The 26,407-nt window shown below is 37.3% G+C and overlaps 1 protein-coding gene across 1 annotated transcript; it reads left to right on the forward strand.

The window, feature by feature from the left end:
* Positions 1-5,721: 5,721 nt before the first annotated feature.
* LOC149086599 (solute carrier organic anion transporter family member 2A1-like) lies at positions 5,722-26,306 on the forward strand. The gene is made up of 9 exons (XM_089230976.1): positions 5,722-7,512; positions 8,451-8,537; positions 10,829-11,023; positions 12,528-12,692; positions 12,905-13,100; positions 14,223-14,364; positions 16,389-16,573; positions 16,743-16,807; positions 23,569-26,306. Exons 1-9 carry the CDS (start codon positions 5,751-5,753, stop codon positions 23,898-23,900), a joined length of 3,129 nt encoding a protein of 1,042 aa, XP_089087102.1. The 5' UTR covers positions 5,722-5,750; the 3' UTR covers positions 23,901-26,306.
* The last annotated feature ends 101 nt before the right edge of the window (positions 26,307-26,407 follow it).

Genomic DNA, 26,407 nt, shown 5'->3' on the forward strand with positions numbered 1-26,407 from the left:
AGATAATTAAATTTCTTAAATTATGAAAATTAGCTTAAATCAGTTTTATTTTGATTCCTTTGCATTCTAACTGATAGATCAAAGCCCTTTGACGGAAAACAGATATGATTTTGCAACGTAAAGGTGATAATTCAATCAAAACATTTGGATTTCACTGCATTGTCAATATAAATTATTTAAAATTGAGACAGCACTGACTGTACTTGCATTCAATATGTAATGAACATTTCATTAAATATGATAAGGACTTTTTATTTCTGTCTGTCAAGCGAGAAGATATTCAGTCTATCCAAATCACTGGTTTTTCATTACAAATATAATTATCGTAGTTTTAGGTATTGAGCTGCTCGTTTCATAAAACTGGTTTCCTTGTTCCCATGTTAGAAATAGAAGAGGAAGGGGAATAGATAGGTGAATCACATTTCACTTTCGCCCTCACCTTCTCTTTCTCAACCTTCTTTATTTACTCCTTTTCCCTCTCTCCCTCTTTCTTGAGAAAATTGCATTATATGCGGGGTTCGGGAATCACTGAAAAGGAGTATAGAAAAGACGTACAGAGGGAAAAACAATTCCTATTAATAGGGTTACAATAAAGTTTCGAAATGATGAGGATAAAAGTTAAGAAAGCAGTGATATCTGGAATGCATTTCTTCTATTTTTATTTGAATGAGATATCTCGTCCCTGATGGTTAATGATTTAAAAAAGAAACAGAGCGATACTAAGAGAAGTAACTGCTTTTACAAATCATCTTATTATTCCTTTCTGGTTATCCATATACCGTGTTTACCTTACTACATCCTCTTAGAAGAAATCATTTTGAATTTTGAAAAGGCAAATATATTTAACCAGAGGTGTCAGAGACAAATTGCGGTTAATAAACTACATCATTTTTCTTGAACCGTATTCCAATTCAAAACTTCGTAACTATACTTCTGAAGTCACACACACACACACACACAAGGGTTGCAAAATATCACTGTAGACAAATGATTTGAATCAACCTGTACATGTTTAGTACGTGCACCGTATTCGGATCCTTGGGAAAGTCGTGTCATAGTCAGAATACTTTTATATATCGTGATTTCCTACTTATAATTCGCAAATGTCCATCTCGCTATTTTGAAGAAAATACAATAGTATAAAAATCAGAATGTGAAAGTTTGATCCCTCAATAGCGAAATAAAAAAGAATTGAGAAAAATGTGGAAAAAAAATGAAGATTTTTCTATTCACGTCTATATGTAATATATAAATGCTGAAAAAAACTAGTTTTTAGAAATTGATTTTGAAAATATTTCTGTTCCAACCTCTCAGAAAAAAAAGAAGCTACAGATGAGAAGTGTTGGTTTTCTCCATCCGAACTAATAAATTGTGATATTTTTTAATGCTCACCGAGTTGCATGTAATGTGTAGTAGCAGTAGTATAGTCCACCGATCACGAGAAGAACATCGCCTACGTCACGTTACGTCATGTCGGACGATTCCATTATTTCCTTTTAGGTAAAGCAACTGCCCATCGAGAATAGCGCATTAACAACGGCGCTTTCCTGTTTGGCGTCTTTAGCGCTATTTTGGCCTCCTAGAAATTTCACTAAAAGCGCCACGGCAGTGCTCTCGATAACATCGTCATCGCAGTGTTTTTGTTACGTAAACACCGGCTGTTCGACAGTGTTGTCTTAAGGCATTGTCGCATTAGATTCACAAAAATAGGATGTGGTTGAAATTTTCCAGAATTTACGTGGTAGGGCCTCAGAAAAATCACTTGGCCCGGGAAAGCCCGTGATGCTCTTAAGACGGCCCGGCTGCTCGAGCACTTACAGCACGTTATTTTGATACAAAAATTTATATTTTTTATTCCGCAGAAGCGATCGAAAACTCCAGCCATTTTTCAATAATCAGTTCCATGCATCAAGCTGAAGCCGAACACTGTTCTTATAGAACAATTTAGACCATGGCCCCCAGAAGGATGGGGCTTGGACTTGAACTACCAGACAGATACCCACGTTAATATTATTTACGGAGCCTCTAACGTAAAGGGTATCTGTTGGAAAAGTACCAACACCTTCCCCAGCCCATCAAATCCATCCACCCTACCTGATCAAACATGAGAACACTTTTTCAACGTATATGGGGAGAAAAAATTAAAATATATATAGTAACCACAACATAATGTAAAAATTAAACATTTGTGGAAGCACAATGCACGTCACAGTCCAGGTACATATGTATGAAAAGGGTGGGGGAAAACATCAGTTATATATGTATATGTATATGATAACTCATATATATACTATATATGAGTTATATAACACTTGGAAACACAGAACAATGAAAAATAAACATCTGTGGTAAACACAATGCAGGTCACAGTCCGAGAAAAAAAAAACGGGGAACAACAGAAATGCAAATATGAAGAACACGAAAATGCTAATATGGTAAACACAAGAAATATTCAAATCTTAAGCATCTGTGGTAAGCACAACGCACGTCACAGTACGTCCAAGTACATATGTATGAGGAATAGAAAATAAACATCAGTTAAATCACTATGGGAAACACAAAACAATGCAAAAATTAAACATCTATGGTAAGCACAATGCACGTCACAGTCCGAGAGGAGGAAAAAAATTTGAACACATTTTTACAATTTCAGCGTAGTCATTAGATTTGGGGTGTCGATGCTGATCTGGTCTAGTCACCATGGTGAAGTCACCACTACTCTCATCAGATTCAAAGAGATCTTCATTTTTGCTGAGCAGTAACGACAGATTTTCCTCTAGAAAGTTGATAAGTTTAATGATGTCAGCCCAGTTTTTAGTTTTTATTAATTGACGTTTCCAGATGTGGAAATTTTTTAGATTGATCCGGGGCTGATGGTAGGATGCAGTGCTAGGACACGACCAAATATAGTGAGGAAATGTTCCGATTTCCCCACAAGAACATAATTTATTTTTAGATATTTTAAATCTCCTTAGGTAATACGGAACAGGCCCGTGCTCACTATATAGGATTGTCCTTTCTCTCATGGTTGGTTGAAGATTTTGGTCTTATTTATGATTTGGAAGACTTTTCTGCCCCGTTGTTCACCATCAATCCATCTGGACTGCCAAGTTTCTTTCGCGACACAAAGTATCTTGTGTCTGGCATGAGACCAGGGAGGAGAAACATCAGATTTCATATTTTCTGATGAAGTAGCTGTTTTAGCAAGTGCGTCTGCTAATTCATTCCCTTGATTATCCACATGGGCTCTGGTCCATGAGATGAAAGTGTTGGGCTTGTCAATTAGATTTGCTTTGATTTGTCGTACAAGTTGGGTGGGAGAAAAATTATTTCTCTAAGCGCGAGAATATACTAGAAAGACTGTCGGATATAATCTGAATAGGTTCGTTCTCATGCAGTATATGGAGAATGGCCTGATGAATAGCATACAATTCTGCCTGGAAAATAGAGTTGAAGTCTTGGAGCCTTTGTGACCATTCGTGTATGATGACGTTGTTGCGAAAGGCGACAAAAGCCGAAGCAACTCCATTAGAGGTTTTCGAGCGGTTTTCGGTTTATCCGTATATATTTTGATGACAGTTGGAATGTCTTTTTCTTCAGTGATGAGCTGATTATCTTGAAGATCTATGGCTGGATGATGAGGCCATGAGGTTATTTCTTCTTCGTATGCAGATGCTAGTAGACTGAAATCGTTACATATGACATTGTGTCTTAATAGAAGGAGTCGGCTTCTTTTCGATATAACTTCTATTTGAAGGTCCAAAGGTAAATTTCCAGTGGAAAGTTGTAACACATTAGTTGGCGTAGTATTATATGCACCTGTTACAAAAAGTAAGTATTGCCTTTGAGCTGTCAGTATCTTGCGTTTCATTCTGCAGGTGGGGTTTGCAAACCAAATACTCGGTCAATAGGATAATTGGGGGATGATGATGGTTCGATAATAGATATTTCTGAATAGCCTGTTAATACCCCACTTGCCGCCCCCAATCCTATAGAAAGACTGGAGTGTTTTATGAGCTTTAAGTACATGTTGGTCAATGTGGTAGAAGGATGGGGCTGACAAAATCCAATGATCCTGCCAGCGGCGATGCATTGGAATAACCAGGTAAATAATAAACTACATTCCATTAAGCCCACACTTGGTCATTGGCGTTCGAGCTGCAGAACTAACCGAAAAGAGGAAGTTCTGCTTGCCCGGTTACGCATAGGACACAGTCACCTCACACAATCATATCTATGAGAGTCAACCAGAGTGCCCTCATTGCCAAAGTCCATTGCTCATGCTTTTATTTGTTCGCATCATCGTCATCATTTTACGACCGCTTTTGGTCAGAATCATCTTTCACTTCATACACAAACAGCAAACAAACAAACAAATACAACGCCACAACAGGCAAATTGCCCAACGAGGTGGCTGACTTAAGAACATCATGGATCCCCGAGCCATTTTTTGCAAGCCTTACCTACTACTGCAACACCACACACTTTTTCCCGGATCCATCACGCAAAGGCCGTGGAATAATCGGTTGTGGTCTTCAAGTGAATCTTTTCGTTATGTCAATCGGCTGTTTGCTTAATACAAATACAAATACAACGCCACAACAGGCAAAATGCCCAACGAGGTGGCTGATAAAAAGATGCCCATAAAAATATGGATGTCATATGTTTCAAAAATACAGCAACCCCATTAAAAATGCAATTAACACAAATTATAAACAATATATACACATGATAAAATATTATACAAACGCGTTTATTATTTAACAGTTCGTGTTGTTTACTCGTTTTATGAATAACCTTTTGGTAGGACAAGAATTTCCTATTCGTCATCTTACACATGACAACCATATGATGTACGTACTCTCCGGAGTTTGTACGTAACTGTGTGATCATTATAAGAGAGAGAGAGAGCACGAGTCGAGAATATTTGATCGTTGATTCCGGAGACAGCTTAAGAACTCTTTCAAATTATTTTGGAGGTTTATTTGTTGTGCTTAGTTGCAAGAAAATTCTAATGAGTGAATCTATTTCATCACATACGTATATGTATATTGTTAATATTTGAAAGTTAGGCATGAGTGAGATAGATGAATGATGGATAAGCGCCCTCCCTCCGATTAGCTCCAGAACTTCCGACTTACCTTTTGTTTTCGAGATGAAAACATGTCTGGCTGTAGTCCAAAACGGAAATTTATTTCGCGATTTCCTCATTTGTCGACACCTGATTTAATAAAGATTTCCAGGGTCGAATCATTCATTCACGCATACACCGAATTTTTCGTGCAGGTTTCGGATGAACGTATAGAAATCGGAAAATCGCTCACGAGCAATTGATGAAGTGAGAAAGCGCGGAACGTGTTACCAGAATGGAATTGAAAGAAACACCTTGAATAGAAAAACAAAAGATATGAATCACCTGCATCCATAAAAAGTACGCGGCTTCAAATGTCAGGGAAAACAAATGCATTTGGGATTGTTTCACTGATACAGTGGCGTACTAGATGGGTAGAAGAATTTCGCCAAAAAACATCTCTCAGGACTAACAGTGAATGGAAATCGCCATCTTCCGTCAAGGACGGTCATAATATAAACTTTGTGAATCTGATTAGATTTTATTTTGAAATACGATCTACATGTTATCGTGAATCGCTGATTTTTTTAAACGTGACGCCAGCTATAGAGCAACTCTTGGGTCAAAGTTTGTTGCAAGCGATTTCGACTTGCGAAAAACATGTTTTGCTCCGAAGAATATGGACGAAATCGATTTTCCTCCTCTCGAAATTGCAAAAAATACGGATCTCTCGAGTTCGTTGAAGGAATCGACTTCCCGCGTCTCTGAAAATATTTGCGTACCCGTGACACAAGCCGTTGATTTGGAAAATCGAGATATCGAACATTTGAACGATCTGAAAGATGAATCATACATTGGTATTCCGAATACGCCATCCGAACCCCACGAGGTTATAAGAAGTGCACTGCGCTCGGTTTACGATTATACAAATAGAATCAAATCTTTTGTCGAACAAGATTATGCGTTCACGAGTGATGGTAGCCAAGAGAAACTTAATAACGAATCTGACGATGTTCACAATTCCCCAGAAAAAATTGTTCAGGATCTGATCAACTTCATGTTAGATGCCGTGTACGAAAGAGTTCAAGTGAGAAACGGAAGAGATCAAAAAGTTGTGTCAACAGTCGAAAGTCCACCTCTTTCTTATCTCGCAATAACTACATCTATGATGACAAATAAGGAAGAGGAAATCGGTTTATATGATTCGGATACAGTTCCCGAGCCATCGCTCAGCGAAAATGATATCACTGTAATTTTGACCGAGGAGGAGAATAATATCGAATGCCAAAAACAAGGGATTTATTTGAATGCCGCACTGAAAGCCTCGGATAGCTCTGATTCTCTTGAATTCAAGGGAGGCGGAAAGCATCCAGATCTTGAAAATGCCGAAGTGATAAATGAACTTGATGTAAAATCACGTCATACTGACACCGAATCACCAGTCAAGGCGGAAGAAAAAAAAAAATTCACACGTCCGGAACATAGTGAATTCGAAGACAGAATCAGCGATGAAGCGAATGTTCGTGCAGAACAGAATCCCTCTTTATCGGATAACCTGGATCATCGCAATCTGAGAGAAGGGAAAATGGATTTGGAACTGAAATCGCAAGACGAAAACTCCGAACTTGAAGCAAATACAAATCTTAATAATGGAGAGGTTTTTCCACCGGAGAACGACGTCCGCACAACGCAACCGATGAATAATCTTTCTGAAAACATAAAGCGCAAGCCGTCGAAAGTAGAGCAGATGTACGAAGAACATCGAAAGACATTCTCCAGTGAATCGTTCATGGACACGAACGATCTCTGGGAAACTTTTCCTCCGATAGAAAATTCCAAGCGGACAAATGTTGAAGAAATGGATCCGGATACAGTGTGCGGAATCGGCATTTTCAAGCCACGATGGCTGCAGCGTTGGGCGACGTCGAAAACTTTCCTGGTATTCTTCTCCATCGTGGGAGTACTGCAAGGCTCGTATTACACGTACCTGATCGGCATAATGACGACGTTGGAAAAGAGGTATGCTTTCGAGAGTAAAGTTAGCGGCACCGTCATGATGGTGGATGAGATAACTCCCTTATTTTTCGGCGTGTTGATCGGTTATTTCGGGGGTAAGACCCACAGACCCCGTGTCGTCGCCTTCGGTATGTTCATTTCCGCACTTTGTTGTTTCATATCGTCCTTGCCTTATTTCATGTACGGCTCGTCGAAACACTTGGCTCTGGATCCCTTGAAGAATACGACGGACACAAGTTATTGTGATAGAAACAACCATAGGGTGAACCATTGCGGCGTAGACGACAGACCTCCGACCATGACGGCCGTGACATGTTTGTTGATCGGCAGTTTCATGAAAGGGTTCGGCAGCCTAGCTTACTACGCGGTTGGCATGTCTTACATGGATGATACTACGAAGAAAACAAACACACCTATATACCTCGGTGAGTATAGTTTACGAGAATGTATGAGGAAAGAAAAGATTTCTGTGAAGTTAGAAAATCACCCGCAAAATTTTATTTTGGAGGTAAAATAAGTAAGAAGATATTAAGCCATAGATAAAATAAATGAAGAGACTTTAATTTCTATCACAAATAATATTATGAATTAGTCAACCCCCTTTCAGGCCCGAGGTTCGTTCATGTTGAGTCAGAAAGATGTTAAAAGTTAATAGTGCGCATTGTACGACTTTCCAACTTTTGATGGGATCATTCTTGTGTGTCAGAGTGAGGAGGGACGCACAGGGAGCCACTCTCACAGAAATTTTGAGTCATTATATTAAGTAACACATTAAATTGACGAAAACTAATCAAATATACGGACAACGTTTTTTTTTAGTTTTAATGTTTTGGCCTTCTCCGACTTATGATTTACTCAATATGCGGCGCGCATACATGTAGGTATATTATGAGAATACGTCATCCGAATCTCATACCATGAGTTCAGTATTTTTCGATATTAGCATGGCTTGTAGGTGCAAGAAAAAATTCGATGACCTGAGAGAAAGGAACGCATCATTATAATGAAAAAAAAAATCTAGTTAACGGCAGAAACTATTAAAAGAAATCGTTAGTTTGATTTACTGCAAGGTTACGTGTTTATGCAAATATATATAATACAAGCTAATAGGTTGATTTCGAATTGTTAATAATCTAATGTTCATGGGAATTACTTGGCTGAATTACTAAATAGTTTGAAATATCGTGGGAAAAATATCATATTTAAGAAGTTACATATTTGTTGTTTTCAAAATCGGTTTTTTATGATTTCATGCAATATTTTTCAGCGATATTTATTTGTCATGTTATTTTCAGTGATATTATAATCAAATATATTTGAATGTTTATAATTATATTTTTCCCATGTAATGTTAATTTTGCAGCGATATGCACAGCGCTTCGACTGCTCGGGCCGACATTAGGATTTTTAATGTCTTCCGCTTTTCTTAAATTCTATGAAGATCCGTTCGGTAAGTATCGATCGATATTATAAATACGTATACAAGGCCACAACAGGCAAAATGCCCAACGATGTGGCTGAGAAAAAGATGCCTTTAACAAGTATGGATGTCATATATTACTAAAATACAGCAACCCAATTAAAAATGCAATCAAAATATTATAAACAATTATACTTCATCCATATACGTACTACTAATTATTGAAAATACATAAGGTATACTGTGAGGTAAGTGGATACCAATATGTGTGATTTGTAAAATTCAGTTGGCTTCTGGGAAAGGTTTCTGCGGATTTTTTTTTATATTTTGATTTTTTTAGTAAAAATGTGCTTGGTACACTAGCTGCTCTTGAAAGGTTATGAGAAGACTTCATATGGAGAAGTTGGATTTGCGATCACGTTGCTATTTATCTTCCTCGCTCCAGAAGTACATATAGGTGTACCTACATTTTTTAACGGTTTTAAATGGTTATATATACATATATAATGATTTTTTTTCCAAGTTAAGACATGTGCGTAAGGGTACCTAATTCAAATGGTCCTGGTAAAGATAGCGACCAAAATTAATTAATTAGCTAACCAATGATATTTTTTTCTTTTCAAAGGTCATTTTGACATACCAAAAACACAAATCAATCAAAAAAAGTTTCTTTTCATGTGTTTGTTCTGGCTGTTTTGAAGAAGCTATTACACATAATATATACTGAATATATACTCGCGCTTTTACATTTTGACCATTTCTGAAAGTGCGAATTGACCTAATATTGATATTTCGGGGTCAAGTTCTTCCTTTCTTACTATTTAATTGCGTCATTTTAATATAAATTACAATACCACTTTAGGCTAAGTAGGAATTGAGAAGGTTACACCTTCCCCGCGTTTTTTCTATGGTGGGGCAAGTGGAACTTAACGAATTTAGGTAAACGCTGTACCAACTTGCATAGGCTTTTATAAATTGTGGTATAAAACTGAAGGAAAGGCTAAAGCTCCTGAGTCAGCATACTAGGCTGACTCAGACAAGCTTCTCTAATACACCTAAAAGATAAGTGTCGAGAACTAGAGGGAAACAACGAAACTTCATATATATATAATGTTGTAAATCATTTCAAAAGCAAAGGTCCGTGCCCGGGCTCTTGTCAACCTCATAGATTAAATACAATCAAAAACGAGAAAAGATGTTTGTTAAGCAACTTAACCGAAGTTAGTATATTTACTGGGAAGCAAAATTTGGTTGAAGAACTGGTACTACTTCTATCTGTCAATGGCCTAACATTCAAGACACATGTATGATTAGAAGCGATTAAGTTCTGCAATTTCCTTAACCTCTTACGATTAATAGTCTGGAAAAAAAACACACATTTCCTTTCCCATTTGCCTCGTATAATGTCGGTTAATATTAAAATATTTACAGGAGGAGGAGGAGGTGTTATTACATTGTGCGTTTTCTACATACTAAAGTTATTAATTAACATTGTGTACCAAAAAAATTAAATATTTGGGTTTTGATGGTATAAACGAATTCTTTCGTTTAATTATTGTATTAATTATTTATGATCACTATTTTGTGAATGTTTTAAAAGCACAATCAGCCATAGGTTTTCCTTGCTGCACTCAATGAGGCAAGTGGAACCGAACGTGTATAAAAACGAATACATCTCACTTAGAAGTCTCAAAGGTCATTTTGACATACCAAAAACACAAATCAATCAAAAAAGTTTCTTTTCATGTGTTAGTTCTGGCTGTTTTTAAGAAGCTATTATACATAATATATACTGTATATATACTCGCAGTTTTTACATTTTGACCATTTCTGACAGTGCGAATTGACCAAATATCGTAAGTTCTGCAATCTCCTTCACCTGTTACGATTAATAGTCTGAAAAAAAAAATCAAATTGTGTTTCCCATTTGCCTCATATAATGTCGGTCAATATTTAAATATTTACAGGGGGGTATTATTACATTGTGAGTTTTCTACATACTAAAGTTGTTAATTAACATTGTGTACCAGAAAAATGAAATATTTGGGTTTTTATGGTTTAAACGAATTCTTTAGTTTAATTGTTTTATTAATTATTTATGATCACTACTTGGTGAATGTATTAAAAGCACAATCAGCCATAGGTTTTCCTTGCTCCATTCAATGGGGCAAGTGGAACCGAACGCGTATGAAAATGAATACATCTCACTTAGAAGTCAAGTTTTCTGTTTTTATCTAGTTAGGTTTTTTATATTTATAAACTGTGAAATACTTGGTACTCTGAATCATACGAGTATGCAATTCTAGTTTTTCTCAATTCAGAGGATCCCGGTTTCGACAACGCAGATCCCAGGTGGATCGGCGCGTGGTGGATGGGATTCGTTCTCCAAGGGATTCTCCTATTCGTATTCAGTTTTCCGATTTTTCTGTTCCCCAGGCGTCTGCCGGGACAACGCAAGAGAGCCTTTTCCAACACTGCAAACTTCGACCAGGAGACTATGATCCAGAGAATAGTTGGTAAGATTAATGTCTCTCTCTATCTTTTATATATTTATTTATTTTTTCATTTTTGCTTTCGTTTTAATCTCTTTGGAACCACCGAAAAGTTGTGAAAAAAGAAGAAAAGGGAGTTTTGACGTTCATGAATATTTAAAAATCAAAAAGTCGAAAGCATTCTTTTATAACGTGTTTGAATCCTGATTGATACCAAATGTATAATATTGTAGACAGAGAATATATTTTATTGTATTAATTGTAAAGCGCAAGTATAGTCATACGTCGATATACGAAAGTAATTCTTTCCAAGAGTAACGACGTAAATCGAGGTAAATTTTTTCACTGATATGTTGTTAAAATATTGAGGCAACTTAGTTTTCTTGTGATAAAATCAAGGAGTCTATATAGGGTATTCTAGTGGCTCTGATATATTATATTGTATTTAATGACATCTATTCCCCCAAAAAAACGACAAACGGGGGAAAAATGCCGATTGTAGCTTGAAATTTCTAAGAAATTACATTTTGTGCGGGGAAATAAATGGAGACTACACACTATAGTTCTAGAACGAATCAAACTGTATTTCATGGGAAAAAAGTTGAGCATAACAAATATGTGTTATGACAACTAACAAATATGGCATGAATATCTGCATTTACAGTAATGTTTACCGTAATTCTATTTATAAGCAATAAGAGTTATTTTCATGTATGACTCCAGTTCAAATTACAAATTTAAGTAAGCTTCCTAATGTTCCCCAAAAATTCGGCCATACGGTCATCGTATTGTTGTTCCTTATGCATTCGTGTGTGATGTGACTTTTTTGCGGGAAACACTATCATTTTATGGACGCGACGTCAATTTTTTTCAAGCTCCGCTCAAAGCCCGTCTTATAGAGAAGAAAATAAATTGAGACGAGCAAATGTGGGATGACGCAATTCGAAGTATTATTATGCTAAAGCGATTGAGAGAAAAATACAGTCAACGTCTCTTATTGTAATCATGCATAATATTATCGTTCGGGTATTGTTATCATTTGTGCAAAATTAGGTAGAAACCAGCATCGTAACATGAGAAAGAAATCTTTTTTTTTTTTTATCAGAGCTTTGAATCATGTGTTACCGTATTTTTTTCACCGTAAATTTATTTCTTCTTAGTATTCTTAAGCTGGAGTCGAACCAGACTAATTTTTTCCTATAAGTTAAAAATATCGCTATCAACCTGCAAGACTATTTGGGAGGTCAGAAGTAGTGCAGTCGTATTCTCTGAATAATAAAAATAGACAAAATCGAACTATGGTCATCCAGCTTCATTACAGATTTGCTTCAGATATAGCTAATCATCTGTTACCAAAACTAGATGTGATCACATTAAGCTGCGTGCACTGTGTCAACATGAGAATATAAAGTAGTTTCTTCATTTTTTAACATTTAGAGATGTTAAGGGTTCTATAGAATTATATAGATTTATATTAAACATCTATTAAAAACTTTAATGTTTTAATTGAACATACTTTTTTTTGTAGGGTTGTTCAAGGCAGTGAAAAGATTGTTTCTGAATCCATTATTCATATTATACTCTTTGGGCTTCATATCCTGTATCACTGGAGGACTCGGAATCTTCACATACATTCCGAAGTACATGGAAAACCAATTTCACATCTCCGCATCAACAGCCAACTTACTTTCAGGTTTAACGCAAAATCAAATAAATTTTAAAATGGAAAAAAAAATTCAACGGAATTGATACCTGAAATTTTAATTTAGTTTCCATTTCTTATATGTGTAAAAGTTAACTAGCGGAATCCACCATCACTTACCGAATATATATCTTAAGGATTTATTAATAGAGTAAATAATGTTATACGAAAGTAACACACGAAAATGTTGACTTTATGAACAGGCCCACCAGCCATAGCTGCGATTCAAGTGTGTACCGTTGTGGGTGGGATAGTCATCTGGAAGTTTAAGCCATCTGCGAAGATATTGATCATTGCGATGATGTTGACATCAATTTTGGACGTCCTCTCTTATGGTCTGCTCATGATACCGATGTGCCCCGAAATCAACATGCCTGGATCGACACGGACATCAGCTGGGTCAGTTCGATATGTTTCATTACTCTCGATATTTCAAGTTATGAGTTTCATATAATATGTTTTCACGATTTGTTCCACTTCATTCACATATACCCTAATCACGTAAGATACAGTGCAACATAAATTTCGACAGTTACTTGCCCAGATAAAAATCATTTTTCAGACTGTTATCATTTCCACAGTGGAGAAACCCGTCTTATACGGTAATATTGATATCGTCGCAGTAGTTATAACTAATTTAGTCTCTATTACCTATTTAGTATAGTCTCTTTATACTAACTATACTAAATAGTTATAACTATTTAGTATAGTTCTATATTTCATAATTATTATATGATATGATAAACTGGTATATCACGCTACAAATTTCTCAGTTTTATCCTATTTGATCTATCTAAGTGTTTTGAGAGCGCGTGATTCTTAAAACCGTAAAATACAGAATGAGCAAAAAGTCCATATATATAGAAACTTTAAAAATTCATAACAACCAGAAAAATAACCGAAATTAAAAACGGTTTGCAGGGTTAGCATAGTTAGATCACTGGAATTTTTTTACAGGGAAAAAACCCTAAAAAAACAGGCGATAGGTGACTCTGACGTACACAAGTCAAAGAAAAGATACGCGAATAACGAACAGAATACCTCCAAATCGTTAATTACAGCAGTATGTGTTCCCCATGACCACCACCACCACAGGGAATAACACATTGCAGGCGAGTCACACAACCAGCAACGGCAGAGTGCAGCAGGTCCACATACACGATTTACAACGGTGAACTGATTGTGTATTAGGAGAGTAAGTTCTTATAAACGTCTCATTTGCATATTTCCACTGAAGTCGATCATACCAGCGCCACCAATTGGCGGTTTTTTAGTTATTTTTTCCCTGTCTTAAAATTTCCCGTGACCTAGTGATGCTATCCCTGCAAACCGTTTTTTATTTCTGTTATTTTTCCGGTTTTTATTCATTTTTAAAGTTTCTACGGACTTTTTGCCCGCCCTGTATGTGGCATTACTGTTTACAGTATGAGCTGTTAAAAATTGTATTAAATAAAAAGAAATTGTAACCAATTCTCATTTTTAGTGTGTGTGTGTCTACAATCATCTTATTCATTTATACAGGCTAATCCTCGACAATGCGTGTAATGCCGGGTGTAATTGTTCTCTGGACGTGTTTACTCCAGTTTGTACACCCGACGGTGCTTCGACATATTTCTCGCCCTGTCACGCTGGATGTTCGACAAAGAAAGATTCAGAACCGGAGGTAAGAACGATGTCACAAACATCTGAGAATCAATTAAAATTTTCAACGGGTCAATCAGAAATCTTTAATCGATTAATCTAGGGATTAATCTGATTTTAATGGAATGTTTTCAAATGCTAAAGATTTATTCATTTCTCACGCACCTATTCGCTAGATTCAAACAGATCTAGGAATAGATTTAAAAATTAAGACCATCCGTTTTGAGCAATTTAAGATGTCGAACATATTTCCAAATTCTGGAAAATTTTTCACTTGACTCGTGTAATTCCATTAGGAAATCAGTTATTTCAGGTTATTAACTAATTTTGAAACTACTTTCGATTTTCGTTTGTCTCCCCTTATGAACGGTATTAGGAAATATCTAAGAATTAATAATAAAGCTCCTAAAAATTATGTTGGGGGAGGTTGATGCTTCATGTCAAAAAGGAAAACTGCTGTTCACAGTGCGACAATAAACTTAAATCTTAAAAAATTTCCAAATTTATCAAAAATCCCAAAGAGCTCAATTTGAAACTGAAATCAATAGATTTTCGTTCAGTCGAATTGTATCTCCCCATGCCAAAGACTTTGATCAAAATATTTTTAAATATGATTATTTATCTGAAATGTTATTTATGGGAACACAATTTAATGCATAAATTGGTTTCGTCGAATAAATAAAATCAATTCACAAGCCTTAAAAATGTAAATTTTAATCTGATTGATCGAGTTCATTAACTCAAACTGAAACTTTCAACTGTGATTAAAAATAGATCGATTAATCGCACCAGTCCCATACCACACATCTGGCATTTCCATTGTCAAGAAAATGTGTAATTAATAGAGAGAAGAAACAGCCACAGAAACGTGCCAAAACTACTGTCGTAGTTCTCGTTAACGTATAGGAAGTATGATGGAAATATTGTGTCTCCATCTAGCAAAATCAGGTTGAAATAAAATTAGTGAGTCTAGTTTTCATTTACATTATAAATTATGTTCTCTAGCAGTTTTGTTCTCGTGAGAAAGGAAAATAAAAAGAAAATTCAGGGAGAGAAAAATGAGGAAGATGTGTATGTGAAAAATTAAAAGAATGTGCTATTTTAGGGGGGGGGGTGGCGGTTAGGAAATAGGGAATATGTGGGGTTCCATAAATTCGCAAAGAGTTCATGCAAAAGTTTTATCCGTAGAAAGATGTTTTCTTTTTCTCTTTCAGGGAAAATAGTTGAAATTTTTGCCGACAGAGGACACTTCACGAAAGCAAATTGCTGTAATATGCAAATGAGAGTCCTATGAAGTGAATGGTGTACGATTAACACAACTCATTTCTGAATTTTCCTCTAACGCAATTACATTAGCTTTTTATTGTGTCGTTGACATTGGTGAATAAAACATTATTGATGAAGCTGTTTTGACTCAGCTGCAAATCATCAACTGAAGCTTCAGGAATGTTTCGGACATAAAAGAGAGTGTAGAAAGGTAGAGATCCAATCATGAATGATTTGTTTTGTGGAGCGTCCCCTATCGACTAACAGTAAAACTAATTTTTTTCCTACGCCAAAACAAATTCTCTTTACTGCGGATGACGTTTTCGTAAAACCGCATTCAAATTTCCAACTACTTCAACTTTTATGAATTTTTAAACTATTTACAAATTTATAAGACAGCCTGTAATATCATATTTTGCTATCACTCATTCGATGGAAAACAGCGTACTTTTCAACCCATATGCATGTGTGCGAAAGTATACATGAGCAACTGAGGGGGGCACGTGTGCTATCTGTCCAAAGTGATGGCAACTATCTTTCTAATTGGAAGTGGTTTGCCAGATGCCTGAATTTCGGCGATTGTAATTTTTGTGTTGGTTGTTTGCGCGCTTTTTGTAGCAAATTTGAAGGAGCTGATAGGCATTTTAACATACTTTCTTCAATTGTGAATGTCGATACACAAGCAGAAAATGTATTGACAATAATGAATAATACGAAAAAAATATAATTGCACAAAATTATGAACGGAATGAATTTTTAATTTTTTGCTTATAATTTCAGAAATATTTCGACTGCTCGTGCATTGTCGATTCGGATGGGAATTTCACTTTTTCTAGCTTCGTGAATCGTGGATATTGCCCTGATGAGAAGTGTTGGTTTCAGGCTCTATTATACGTTATTATCATGACGCTGACGTTTGGAGTAACGAGTTTAGCCAGAGTTGCTTTCACTCTCATCCTCTTCAGGTGAGAACAAAATCACACAACAAATATCCTTCTTTTCTCGATTGTACTATTATACTCTTTCATTTCTTTTATATAGAATTATGGTTTCTCTTAGTGTTATTCGGTTGTATATTTTCATCGAGCTGTAGAATGATTGGAAGCAAAAAATTCATTTTTATCTTCTGGGCAGGGCTGTGGATCCAGCGGATAAGAGTCTGGCTTTGGGCACTTTCGAGACGTTGATATGCGCATTAGGTAAGTTCTTGTTATATATGAAAAAGAAGACACACACACACACACACACTGAGATAGCGTCTATATTACTCTGATGACCCTGTTAAAAGTTAAAGTGAGATAAATCAGTCAGTAATATCCTAGAACATCATGTTCACCTCCATTGGAGTTACGTTAACTTAATCCCCAGAAAATATTTAAAATAACATTCTTGTAGAGTCTGGACATTAGGACTTGCATCTGGTAAACATCTGGTCCTTTGGGGGAATCTCTAAGGACTTTCTGGTAGATGCCGGAAAGTGTGTTCTGAGTATATGATCGAGCGTGCTTGTGTTGTTAGAGTTGTGAGTATTTTGTGTTCTACTGGTGCTGTCACTGTCTTTTATATTTTGAAGTGATGGAGTCCTGACAGCGACTAGGTTTGGAAATAATACAATAAGATTTTGGAAGGTGTAACAAGTAGCTAGGACGAATCACACTACTGTGCGTTCAACAGCCAAGTGGTGCAGTGATAAGATGCAAACACCAAACATGGTCACCGCTCTGTCCCTTGTGGTATATAAGCAGGCTACCTTACGGCTGGTCCATGCTGGGAAAAAAAGGAAAAGTCCCGCCAGCCACCAAGACTACGGGCCGAACGTTGGCCGGCATCGCGCAGCCTCACTGATAAGACGCTTGCCTTCCACCATGAAGGTTGTCATCAGGTTCGTCGGTTGGATCCTGGAGACAGAACATAGATAAAATGTTCTTACCCTAAATGGACCTGAGGCAACCACCGATAGATGGCACCTTCATTTCTGACCCGATTCGATTGGTTGTGAATTGCCTTAAGACGATATGACCACACCTGGTAGTCACTGAAGGGTACCAGGTGGATGAACTATGGAAAGAAATACGATGATTGACAGAGTCTCGAATGTATGTTCTCGCTTGATATCTAGTCTACGAAATCTTCGTTTTATGTAGTTCTAAACTTCGAGGCACGAATGTGAGTTGATCTCCCTCGTTAAATAACCTCGCCACAGAGGTCTGCAACGATACAAATATTCAATCACTACACCTCACTCGCAATTAGAAATACAGATGGCATGACTAAAAATTCACACACAGCACTATATACGGACGCACAAAGTTAGGTATACACACATTCACTTTTCCCGCACAACTGAATCTATAATAAATTGCCAATGGCGATAGACCGCAGTTGTGTTCGGTTTGAAAAAAGAAAGTATGGAAAATCATTAGGCCAGGGAACTGATTGGAAATTTTGGTCACACAACTTTCAACTTCTGATATTTTGGGCCAATTGAAACACCGTATCACCGTGCTGAAAAATATCCCATATCCTCCCCTAGAGAATTTGAGATAGTAAGGTGTTTGGGCTGAAAGGTGTACATATCATCCATCTTTGAAAATCGGAGAAACCACTTGTTTAACCCATAACAGTAACGACTGATACATTTGAAAAATTCTCATACAGGGTGTTTCAAAAAGAATCCCCCGATTCGAAATGCGTGTATTACGAAAAATATTGAACATGGACACTTAAGATTAATTTTGTGTTACATGGCTAATCATAAAATTTCTTTACAAACTAAATTAAAAGTGCTCAATTTGTCCACCTTGGGATGTACGGCATATGTCTATACGGTAATTAAATTCGTCCCAAATCTTTGCGAGCATGTCTGCATCCACGGCTGCTGTTATGCGTATCTTCAGTTCGGCTAATGTAGGTGGAAGGGGAGGCACACAAAAAACGTAGTCTTTTATAAACTTCTACAAGAAGAAATCGCACACTGTGAGGTCCGGCGATCTTTGAGACCAGTGATGTTTAACTGAATCCCTCTTGTGAGGTCCCGTACGGCCGATCCATCGTTTAGGAATGCGATTGTTCAAAAACTATCGAACGCGTCCAAGCTCCAGTGTGGTGGTGCCTAGCCTTGCTAGAAAATGAAATCATCCGAATCGGTTTCTAACTGTGGGAAAAGCCAATGTTGAAAAACACCGAAGTGGCGGCAGAACGAAGGGCGTTAGCACTAGTTGTCGGGTACTGCGTGGAACTCGAGATTTTCCTCTTTCTACCTATACATTATTCGATCAAAACGGATTGAAAGCTGAATAGTTATGACATTTTTTAAATCGGATTCTTTTTGAAACACGCTGCATTTTACATTATTCGCACCAATCCCGATCAAGTCACGTGCTCTATTTCATCAGCCTCACGCTGTTGATGTAGAAAGTAGGTCACAATAATGTGACGGTACGGTACAGTCTACATAAGCAGGTATTCAGACTGTATTATCAGACTCATGTAATCCCAGTTGATACGGTTTTCCTAAAAATTTATGTAATAAATCCATCGTCTATCCCATGATTCACTTTGGACGGTTCGGTCTGATGCCTATTATCCTTATGCATGATCTTAGGAAGGGAGCGGTAAGCCCCAATTACCATTTGACATAGGTTACCTCTTGAATGCTACATTCATTACGAATTTGTGTGAGTTTATCTTGCAACACAATATGTGTACGTGTTCGGTATTTACATATTTCTGCGAAACGAGACCAAAACGCATTGCTGTATCGAGATTCAGGAATATGGTTTGAATGCAAAATATAATATGACATGAATCGAGGGACCCGGGTTCGACTCCCGGTAGAGGCAGAGATGAGTTTTTTCCTTCCTTAAAAAATTAACATCTAAAATAATAAATATCTTCACAACATCCAGTCTTCTGTATATCTTGCAAAATATAATAGTTGACACAAATATTGTGCTGAATGTTCTTGCCGCGGAACGCAAGAATTTAGCGAGTGGTAGTTTTTTTTTCGGTTATGCATATTTGGAATAGGTTAGTTTCAAACACATACATCTCCAGGATATATAATGTGCCATTAATTCATAAATAGTATAAAAAATCATAAAATTAATCATAAGTGCTGTAGTGGTGGGTTGGTAAGATACGGTATTAGAGATGGGAAGAGTTCAGGGTATATGAGTTCAAACACACCCACCTCCAGAAAATTACACTGCCGCTGTGGTGGTCGAGTGGTTATAGTGACGGACTCGCGGTGCGAGGGTCCGGGTCCAACCCCACAGTGGTGGTCGGCTGAAGTTGGTTTTCTGTGGTTCCCAACTTCAAGGAGCAAATGCGAGCCGATCTCCCCGTTAAAAAGTCTCGCCACAGAGAGCAACAGTCCTACAACGATAAATCATTCAATCATAACACTTCACTCATAGTTAGAAAAACTGGTGGCAGATGGCAGTACTACACATAACAAGCATTACAGAGAAACAAAAACTTCACGTCAGGTTTCACTACACGTACACGCACATTCCCGCATGTACCGATTCGTTGGGGGTTCCGCGGGGGCGGGAGAATGTGTGGTGTAGCAGTAGTAGGTAGGGCCTCCAAAAAATGGCTCGGGGATCCATGATGTTCTTAAGTCAGCCACCTCGTTGGGCAATTTGCCTGTTGTGGCGTTGTATTTGTAAAAATAAATTTGTTCACATTTTCGTCTAGGGAGGACGCTGCACGAAAGCAAAGCAGGAGTAATTGGACCTGAAAATTTTCCCAATTTCTTTTGTGTCTGAAGCGTAACTCTTGTAAAGCGTCAGTCAGTGATTCGTGTGACTTATGTAAAACAACTTCAGGAACAGTGCTTTATTCACCAAAGTGAAATCACAATGAAAACCTCATGTAAGCGTCAGTAACGGAGAATCCAGAAATGAGCTATTGATCGTACACCCCGCATTTTATAGGACTCTGATTTGCATAATTTCAGTGATTTAAATTTCTGCAGCGTTCTCTAGCGACAAAAATTTGAACTTGTCCACCAAAGTGGACAATTCTCTTCTGAGGAGAGGGAGGATGATATGGTCTTACTGGGGAGCGATAGAAGTTACGAATACACCATAGAAGCCTATGGGATATGGGTTGGCTTGAGTTGGGGAAAAAATGAAGGGAAGAAAGATTCTGAAGAAGGGTGTGATGGAACAAAAAGTTGGGGAAATTCTGTTGATAAACAATACATATAGAAAAATGTAATCATGAAATTTTTTTTTTTGTCGTATATATATATATATATATATAAGCTTACTATGTGCTGATGGAGCGGCTGTCCTATGTCTTCCGAATTCGGAAGAATGAACTCGGGGGTGATTTTGCTGGTTTCGTGCGTTATCGAATGGTCTGCAGAGAGACTTTTTACATGCGATATCGGCTTGTATTCCATATTTTGAAGTGATAAAGTCCGCAAAGGAGCTAGGTTTGGAAATATCACAATAATATGCTGGAAGGTGCAACAAATATCTAGGACGAATCATACGTGCTATTAATCAACGATGTCAGAATTTTATAAAGTTAAACTATCTGTCGACGACATCAACCTCTGCAGTCGGTGAAACGTCGAGTGCATACTCGGATACGTGATGGCTCTGAACAAGAAAAATTATTCATCAAGGTACGGGTTGCCCCATAAATTGGTAAATAGTTAAAAAATTCATAAAAATTGAAGGAAATGGCATATTTGAACGCGGTTTGCGGAAAAGTCAATTCACGAATAGGAACAGCCCAAATCTAAGTCAATAGAGGGCGCTGCGCAAATCACTGGAAATATGTAAATCAGAGTCCTGTTCACTGCAGGATGCAGGATTAACAGCTCATTCCTGAGTTGTCGCGTTACTGGCGCTTACATAAGGTTCTCATTGTGATATTGACATTGGTGGATAAATCACTATTGATGAAGTTGTTTTACCTCAGCCGCGAATCACCGACTGGGGCTTGTCGAACGTTTCGGACAAAGGAGGGATTGGAGAAACGTTCATGTCCAATCACTGGTGTCAGAATTTAATGCAGCGCCCGCTATATATAAAAATTGGAATTATTATTTTCTGTACCGAAACACATCCCCGTTCTCTCGTGAGAATAACTTTATATACCGGTTCCTTCAATTTTTATGAATTTTTAAACCGTTTACGTTCTTATGGGACACCCTGTATGCTTTCATCGATCTTAATAGATGCGTAGGTAAACTCGCAGCATGAGCGGTTCATAATAAATTTTGAACACATGCGCGCTGATACCATTCATTAAAATGTAGCAACTGATAATCGATACGTCTTTTTTCGTTAACGACGTGGGAAACAAACAACAGAGTTTTGATTGCTTCAAGCAACAAAATTTCATTATACAGCGAAAACAACGAAGTTCGGTTTTATAACTGTTGCTGCTACTTTATTCTCACTTTCTTTCTTTCGTTCAAACCGAGCACAACTCAGGTCTATCGCCACAGGCAATTTACTACATAGTGAGTTGTGCCGGAAGTGTACTTAACAGCCTGAGTGCGTATATAGTGTTGCAGGCTGATTTTTTCAGTGCTGCCATCTATATTTCAGAAGTGAAGTGTAATGATGGAGTAATTGTACCGTTGTAGGACTGTTGCTCTCTGTGGCTAGACTTTTTCAAACTTTCGGCTCGCATTCGCGCCTTGAAGTTGGGAACCACAAACCGACTTCAGCCGACCACACTTTACTTTTACTACATGTACCGCGTACATACACTCTGCGGAATTTCTAACGAACAGTTATCTGTCAGAATGTGCGTGTGTATCCAAGTGTATGTGGGCATTAACTTCCGGAGGTGTTAGACGTGTGCTTGATTCTTGCTGATGCAGTCATCTAACTTTCATAGTCTTTAAATTGACACTGGTAAATGCTTGGATTTTAATTTTTCATGTTATGTAAGTACCATGTGGTGAGTGCTTGCTGCCTGCAGAGACACTCTTTCAAATGGGAGACCGGTTCGCATTCGCGCCTCAATGTTGGGAAAACGACAGAAAACCGAAATCATATTACTACTTGATGATTCGTAAGTGATAGTTTGCTGACACTATTATAAATACGGTACGGGATTTTCATATGACACGTATAAGCGAACCGGGATATTGCGAAGTACGTTATTATGCGCATTTTTTTACGAATATACTATGACTTGAGGGAAAGAAGGTTTCTTTCTTTTTTCTTCTTCTTCTAAAAAGAATGCCGAGGTGAACACGGAAAGAAAAGTCTACTCGGCCCGTTGAAACAGAAACTCGGTCCCGCAATCTGGGCAGACGTGTTATAGTATGCATCACGGGAAATTTGTTCTTGTTCCTATTATTTCAGCCCTGTGGCGTGACTCACTGAAGTAGAGACTTAGCAACCTGCCTTCACTTTGACCCCCAGGTGGCAATAGAAGTAAAACGTTGAGAAAAAAAAACCAGTTGATTTCTTCATTTACCAGTTTCTTTTTAAATGTATTGGACTGAGAAAAATCATTTATTTCACATTTCTGACGCCACTTGGGCGTCAATTTGTCGAAGTTAAGGGAGTTTGCTTCAGAGAGTCATGCCACAGTTGCGTGAAATAAGTAGAACAACATCATGTCTCTCATGGTGTATATGGATAGCGCACTCTGGCACGGATTGCGAGAGGATCGGAGTTCGAACCCCGTCAGGGACCACCTTATCCAGAAAAAGTATTTCCCACTTCGCGTATTGGTTTGAGAAAAACCATCTTACTCTCGATACTGTGACTTGATTGCAGCTCTTACCCATGTAGAAAACACAAATCCTCTTAGGTATCGATATTTTTTATTGACCAATCTTGACTTGATAACTTATCTATGGTGATTAATGAATGGAATGGGACATTTACCATAGGCTAGAACTCAACGGCAAGGTTACAGCCAATCAATTGCACATTGTATGATCTATAATTTGATACTTTTCTTTTCTTTTCAGCGTTCATGCCATATCCTGTCATTTACGGTAGCTTGGCCGATTCTTCGTGTATTGTATGGGAGACAAGCTGCGGAGAAACGGGAAATTGTTGGTTGTACGACGTCAAGGTTTTCAACTACCGACTTCATGGCTCAGCTGCTGCTTACTCTATTTTGGCTGCTGTGTTTTTCAGCGGAATGATACTTTTGTCCGGGCGAGTTCGGAATCTATACGAAGATGACGACGACGACGAAGATTGCGGCAAATCTAAGGGAATCGATAACGACAAAAAGACGAAGCAACTTTCCTGTAACAAAAATGAAAAGAACTCGGAAGGCATTTCAGAACTCTGAAATCTCTCGGAGGAAAAAAAATCAAAAACAGCCGAAAATGCCAGTAATGGAAAGAAATAATCATGTTAAAACAAATCAAAAGCCTGAAAAATAGCAACGAAAATTATTTTAAACAAAGTTTTACTTTGAACGGTAGTATCCTTTGAATCGGTTTTAATACGATTGAAAGAAGAGCCCACAAATATATTATCTAATACCATAGTATATAGACCGAAAACCCGCATACACGGTAGTCAAATAACCTTAATGTTTTTACTAGCTGCGATTCTTAGCACTGTCTGGGTTTCATCTGTACCATTTACCCTTTAAGCGGCACATCAGAAATCGCTAAACCCCTTTTCATAATACCATATCTTTTTTTAATGAAGTAAGATTTCTTCCGATTTTCAGCAGGTGCAAAGTAAGGCGTTATAGGGAAAAGTGCTCCATTGAAAAATCAACGTTTTAAAATATCTGGGCTTCTCGATGTCAGAACAAGAGGCTTTTAGGAAGGCGATGTATCTTGTCAATGCCGCTTGAAGGGTTAATGAAGTAAACCGTTGCAACGTGATAAACGCTTTTAAAAGCACATTATCTGCGAACGAAGGAAAATAAATGTATTCATTCTGGAAATTGTTGTTGAAGCCGAGAAACCATTTTCGAAAGACGGTTTTGTGCAATTCACGAAACATTTTGCCAAACTGTAGAAGGCATTACATGATCGAGGAGCAGCTTGTCGCGAGGTGCTTATGAAATTCCCATTTATGTGAAAAAAATATTCAGCCGTGTTAAGTGATAAACCAAACAGAAACATCGAACAATGCCGTGCTCTATGTTCACAGCAACAACGTTAAAGACAAGATGTAAATTTTTTTTACCAAAAAACAATGAATGTCTAGTAACTAAAAATCGTGATTCGTTATACCGACCGGCTGAGGTAGATGCATTTTCACAGTTCGTACTGAGTCTTAACTCCAATAAGCTTCTCCGTTCGATGCTGTTATATTATAGCTCGGTGTGTGAGTGCACGTGTACAAGAGGTGTGTCAATAAAAACGAATTATATTAAGAATTAGGTCAGTAAAAGAAAAGAATATTACTTTAATGTAATTCGTCATCGTGAAATCTTGAATGGTGTAACGAGGGTCATTGCTGAGTGTAGGCTCAGCTGTGATAGTCTATCATACATATGCCGATTCGAAAACATAAGTGCGCTAAGCAAATGACTTTTTAATAGGGTGAAATAGAGAAAATACTTTAAATTTTCTGGCGCACTTTTTTGGCTAGAAAAATACAATGGATCCAGCAGAAGGAAGTTAGACGGTGGGGGAGAACCATGTCCGTACCAGGTATAATATTATCACAGGTTATGAAATATTATACCTATAATATTTCATAATAAGTCAAAAGAAGTATTAGGATATTATAAGGTGATCAAGGTGAATAATATTGAAAATATTGTAAAAATGAGGTATATCTTAATTAGGAAAAAAATATACACACATACTAAAATATTATCATGCCGAAAATTTTTGCATGTGAAACACTACTTCACCAAACCTGACCATATAGCTATATTGAAATTTACTGCCATTTATGAGATGGGTTGGAAATAAAAGCGCGGTCTATCGGTGGTCGCCTCAAGCTTGTAAGGGAAAATATCTTAACTATATCCTCCCTCAGATTCGCACCCGGGACCGTGACAGCAACCTTCACGGTGGTAGACAAGCATCTTACCACCCCGCCACTCGGGTGCTCAACAAGCGAAACACTGGTATTGTACTAATATATATATATATATATATATGATGAAATTGTGGATAATAGAATATGAATTATTTGCATATTATGATCCTTTTATGTCAGGTCTAATGACCATAAGAAAATTTTTAGGTCAAGTAAATCTGAGTCCTTGTGTACAGGGATATGAAGCGATTTCCCTCAAATATTCAAATATTGATTCATCCAATGATTGTGTGTGTGTGTGTGTGGTATAAATTTCTTGCAAGTTTTTGGGCATAATGTTTGATTGTTCCGATACGAGTGTCCTTTCATTTATCTTTATTTCTAATCAACCTCAGAGCATTCAGACGTAATGTGACATTCTGAAATCTTAACATTTGTTCTGCGTGGAAATAAGCAATTTTCGGTGTAAGTTTTGTTTTTTATCTGATACATGATAGAAAGAGTTCTACGCTGTTTTTTTTTTCCTGTGTAGAGAATATTTTATTGTAATATTAATATTATTGTTTAACTGCAACCACTGCTACCCTCTAATTAAGAAATAAAAAACCATCGCAAAATATCCTACTGCCCGGTAGTTTCAATTATATTTATATTCGGCGCATCGAAATGTACAAAAGTGTTCTTAGTTTCTGATATATATTAAAGAATAACAATAAAATAATGTTTTGAATTCTGCAGCAAACGGAAAAATATATTAACTGGTTTTCTAGCGTATAAATATGAACCGGGGGCAGCATGGAACCAAAAGTATAAGGCATTGTAACTTATATTATTCATGATGAT

This window comes from Pholcus phalangioides, unplaced genomic scaffold (assembly GCF_987345545.1).
Source record: "Pholcus phalangioides strain wild (caught in Gottingen) unplaced genomic scaffold, Ppha-v1.0 ptg000004l_1, whole genome shotgun sequence".
Lineage (NCBI taxonomy): Eukaryota > Metazoa > Arthropoda > Arachnida > Araneae > Pholcidae > Pholcus > Pholcus phalangioides.